Below are 5,000 nucleotides of genomic sequence, written 5' to 3' on the forward strand. Positions count from 1 at the left end.
CGTGCGTGTGTGACTGTCTCCGGGGCCCTCAGCCACGCTGGCCGCCGGCCGCCATGTGGCCCTCCGGAGCGGGGACCCGGCCGCCGTGCCCCCGGGAGTCGGCGCTGCGCCGGGCGGCCGTCAGCGGGAACGTGCAGGCCCTGCCCCCCGGCCACGTGCCCACCGGCCGCAGCGTCAGGGTCTTCATCTGCGCCAACCCCGACGGTAAGGAGACCCCCGCCGCCCCCAACACCAACACCACCCACCCTCCACCCACCCTCCACCTCCTCAAGAGTTCACTCACACCAAGGCGGGAACTCCGCTGGACGTCTGTGGCAGCTCTGTCCAGTGATTGGCTGATTGATAGCTGGCTTGCTCTCTCTCATTGGCTGGAATACTGATTGGATTTGTGTTGTCTTTTTGAGCGTCTATATTGTTTGTGGTTTGGAGGTGCGGTTGAAGACGTCGAGGTTTAAAGGTGAGATAGGAGTGAGCTCCACTGAGCGGCGGGGTTCATGAATACATCTGACCATCACTGAGACCGTGTAGGAATCATTCAGTTCTTTATCTCTGTGCTCACAACACTGTTCAGAACCAGTTCAGAGCAGAGCGGCCCAATCTAAACGGACCCCCGGGTCAGGGAGGGGGTCCGGTCCGCTCTATCTATAGACACACCTCCATTACCCCGTCACGTCAGGGGAGGGGGAGGAAGGCTGTCCACACGCCCCCTCCTGGGGGGTGAAACCCACACAGCTGCTAGAGCTGTGAGTCATCGGCCCAGCGGGGGCCCCCGGCCCGACGCCAGCGGGCCCCCGGCCCGACGCCAGCGGGCCAGCGCGTGTCGGGCCGGGCAAACGCTCAGGAGGTACGGAGGCTCTCTGGGGGTGAGCTGCTGCTCGGCTGAGCTCGGTGCGTGGAGGTGGGGTACGGCAGAGACCCCCAGGTCTACGTCAGGGGGGGTCGGGTGGAGTTCACAGCTCTCTGTTTCTGCTGTTTCCAACGTGCCCACAGGCAGAGGGATGGGGGTGGAGGTGGAGGTGGTGGTGGTGGGGGTGGTGGTGGTGTTGGTGGAGGTGGTGGTGGTGGTGGTGGAGGTGGTGGTGTTGGTGTTGGTGGTGGTGATGGTGGAGGTGGAGGTGGTGGTGGTGGTGGAGGTGGTGGTAGTGGTGGTGGTGGAGGTGGTGGTGGAGGTGGTGGTGGGATGGTGGTGGTGGTGTTGGTGGTGGTGGTGTTGGTGGAGGTGGTGATGGTGGAGGTGGTGTTGGTGTTGGTGGTGCAGTGGTGGTGGTGGTGGTGGAGGTGGTGCTGGTGCTGTGGTGGAGGTGGTGGTGGAGGTGGTGCTGTGGGTGGAGGTGGTGGTGGAGGTGGTGCTGTGGTGGAGGTGGTGGTGGTGTTGGTGGAGGTGGTGATGGTGTGTGGTGTTGGTGTTGGTGGTGCAGTGGTGGTGGTGGTGGTGGAGGTGATGGTGGTGGTGTTGGTGTTGGTGGTGGAGGTGGAGGTGGTGGAGGTGGTGGAGGTGGAGGTAGTGGTGGAGGTGGTGCTGTGGTGGAGGTGGTGGAGGTGGAGGTAGTGGTGGTGGAGGTGTTGGTGGAGGTGGTGTTGGTGGAGGTGGAGGTGGTGGAGGTGGAGGTAGTGGTGGTGGAGGTGTTGGTGGAGGTGGTGGTGGTGGTGGGGGTGGAGGTGTTGGTGGTGGTGGAGGAGGTGTTGGTGGAGGTGGTGTTGGTGGAGGTGGAGGTGGTGGAGGTGGAGGTAGTGGAGGTGGGGGTGGAGGTGGAGGTGATGGTGGTGGTGGAGGTGGTGGAGGTGGTGTTGGTGGAGGTAGTGGTGGTGGTGGTGCTGTGGTGGAGGTGGTGGTGGAGGTGGTGGTGGTGGTGGTGGTGGAGGAGGTGTTGGTGGAGGTGGTGGTGTTGGTGGTTTAAAAATAGTCGGGCTGAGAGTAAACAAAGCCAAGGGGAAGCGGGAAGAAAAAAAGTGAGAATGAGAGAGAGGAGAGGGAGAGAGAGCGAGAGAGAGAGAGAGAGGAGAGGGAGAGCGAGAGAGAGAGAGAGAGAGAGAGAGAGAGAGAGAGAGAGAGAGAAGCAGAGATGCCAACGGCTAATGCTGGGGGCCCGAGGGCACAGGGGTGGAGAGACACCCACACCTCAGGGAGAGAGCGAGAGAGAAAGAGAGAGAGAGAAGAATCTATAGATGGAGACGAGAATGGATGAGCGAGAAATTTCGAGAGACATAGTGACAGAGCATGAAGGAGAGAGAGAGAGAGAGAGAGAGGATCCAATGACAATGTCAAAGAATAGACAAGAGACAATAGAAAGTAGAGAGCGAGAGTACTTTGTCGATAGGGAGATGAAAGGAGAGCAGCGAGTGGATAATAGGGTTAGGGTTAGGGTCAGAGGATGAAGTGTGTGTCTGACATTGAGCGGTAAACGAGACACAGGATACGAGTCATTCCTCAGAAACTCGTCTGCAGCTCCTTCAGCCTTGATCCACTTCTGTGTCCCATAACCTCCACCGCCACCACCAGTCAGCCGCCCACCCAGACGCTTATAGCTGGAGCACAAAGACACCGTCACCCCCGTACCAGAGAGGGGGGGGGGGCAGGACGGGGCGGTGGCAAAGGACCTTCTGCTTCCAGCCCGCCTTGGGGACTTGGTTCAACCCCCCCACTGTCCACTGCCCCCCCCCCCCCCCCCACATTAGGACACGACTCAGCTTAGAGGGCGGGGCTTGAATGCTGCGGTTCCTCTGTGATTGGCTACTCCACAAGCACGTTAATCAAGTGAACCTCCGTGGCCCCGGAGAGGCGGTGGGAAGGTGTGACTTTCAGAAGGTGCTGGAAGCTCTCAGAACACGCGGCGGCCCGCCTGGCTGCCTGGCGGTGACAAAGAATACACTCAAGGTTGCGGAGGAATGAGGACAAACCACAAGAGGGCCAATAGGATTCCACCGGCGCTCTGATTCCAACCGCCGCGGTTCCCCAGAGCAAGGCACTATTCGGCCCCTCCGCTGAGGCGCTGGTTCTTAGCGAGCAGGAACAGGCCAGGCTAGCCCCGGAGCTTTTCTCTTGACAGACTGGAGTGTGTTCAACATTGTTCACCCCCCCTTAAACCTGGACAGGCTAACAGTTAACGCAGAATGACATTTTCTGGACCATGATAATAATAGTCCTGACAAAAGTCAGTGTTGCTCTTGGGTCGCTGTTCCACACCTGCTAGACTATTCTGAAGAGCAGACCCAGAGCGAGGCGGGCCGTTCAGGGGTGTCTCTCTGGGGGGGGGGGGGGGGGGGGTGGTGGGCGCCGCTCAGTGTGGGGCGCTGGGGCTGTGAGGCCGTACGCCGTCACTTCCCTTTTTACACATTATTGCATAACGCTCGTGAATAAGAAGGAGGTGGAACTTCTCGCACGTCGAAGGCAGAGCGCAGAACTTCCACGAGGCGGAAGCGCTGAAGAAGGACGTTTTTTGTCTGGTGTGAAGCGGGGATCTCGTTAATGAACGCAGCTGACAGCGGATCATGAAGCCGCAGCGCTGATTTAAGAGGGGCTCCTCCTCTGTGAGTTATGAGTCCATGAGTTCATAGCATAACGTTGTCTTTAGTGCCCGCTGGACCACCGCTTGGACCTCTGCCACTCATGTGCTTCCGATGTTCTTGTGGAAGAACGGAGGAGAAGCCGGAAGTGGATCTCCACTGGCCAGAGGTGGTCCAGAAGGACCGATGGTAACAGCTGGGTCTGACCCACAGACCAGAGGTAGCAGACACACTCCAGTACTGTACCCCCGCTGGGTCTGACCCACGGCCCACAGACCAGAGGTACCAGGAGCAGGAGACACACAGAAGAACGTCTATCTAGCTCTACTTACTAATTAAGAGAAGATTACCTTTCCTCTCATAAAGTTAATGAGTTGCTCTCGCCCATTCCGGGCGGAGAGAAGGCTGCACTCCTGAGTGTGTGTGTGTATGTGTGTGTGTGTGTGTGTGTGTGTGTGTGTGCGTGTTTGCATGTTAGTGACTGTGTGTGTGTGTGTGTGTGTGTGTGTGTGTGTGTGTGTTTGCATGTTGGTGACTGTGTGGGGGGGGTGTTTGTATGTTGGTGACTGTGTGTGTGTGTGTGTGTGTGTGTGTGTGTGCGTGTTTGCATGTTGGTGACTGTGTGTGTGTGTGTGTGTGTGTGTGTGTGTGTGTTTGCATGTTGGTGACTGTGTGGGGGTGTGTGTTTGTATGTTGGTGACTGTGTGTGTGTGTGTGTGTGTGTTTGTATGTTGGTGACTGTGTGTGTGTGTGTGTGTGTGTGTGTGTGTTTGTGTGTTGGTGACTGTGTGTGCGTGTGTGACTGTGTCTGTGTGTGTTTGTGTGTTGGTGACTGTGTGTGTGTGTGTGTGTGTTGGTAAGTGTGTGTGTGTTTGTGTGTTGGTGACTGTGTGTGTGTGTGTGTTGGTAACTGTGTGTGTGTGTGTGTGTGTGTGTGTGTATGTGTGTGTTGGTGACTGTGTGTGTGTGTGTGTGTGTGTATGTGTGTGTTGGTGACTGTGTGTGTGTGTGTGTGTGTGTGTGTGTGTGTGTGTTGGTGACTGTGTGTGTGTGTGTGTGTGTGTGTGTGTGTGTTGGTGACTGTGCGTGTGTGTGTGTGTGTGTGTGTGTGTTGGTGACTGTGTGTGTGTGGGCTCTGTGTGTGTCTCTGGATGGCTGTAGTAGCATTGGGCTGTAAGGAGCCTCTGTGCTCTCAGGGCGGTCTGCATTAGATCTGCTCTGTATTGTTCCTCTGAGTTAATGCCTGACCCCCTCCTACGTTATAGTCCCTCTTCACCTGCAGCGCAGTGGGTCTCCTCCCTTAAAGCCAGAATGGAGAGTTCAGTGGCATCTAGCCCAACGGACTTGGCAGAAACGGACTATAACTTTCATAAGTATGTTTAAATGAGTGTATAATCCAATATAAGAATGGTTGTGTTCTCGTTGCCTTGATTTGAGCCTTTAAATCTACGGTTCACGGTTCTACGGTAGCCCGGAAAGGACAAACGGCTCTAGAA

General features: G+C 56.9%; 1 protein-coding gene across 1 annotated transcript in view; it reads left to right on the top strand.

The window, feature by feature from the left end:
• The window catches only part of LOC311368780 (NACHT and WD repeat domain-containing protein 2-like), a gene marked incomplete at both ends in the record, with an annotated part of 54,143 nt that overhangs the window by 36,981 nt on the left and 12,162 nt on the right, over positions 1–5,000 (top strand). Inside the window, 2 exons of the mRNA XM_084487556.1 lie at positions 33–204; positions 733–863. Of these exons, the coding sequence (XP_084343682.1) occupies positions 33–204; positions 733–863 (303 nt within the window). The remainder of the gene's footprint in view (positions 1–32; positions 205–732; positions 864–5,000) is intronic.

Source organism: Micromesistius poutassou (genome assembly GCF_964030765.1).
Source record: "Micromesistius poutassou genome assembly, chromosome: 23".
NCBI classification, from domain to species: domain Eukaryota; kingdom Metazoa; phylum Chordata; class Actinopteri; order Gadiformes; family Gadidae; genus Micromesistius; species Micromesistius poutassou.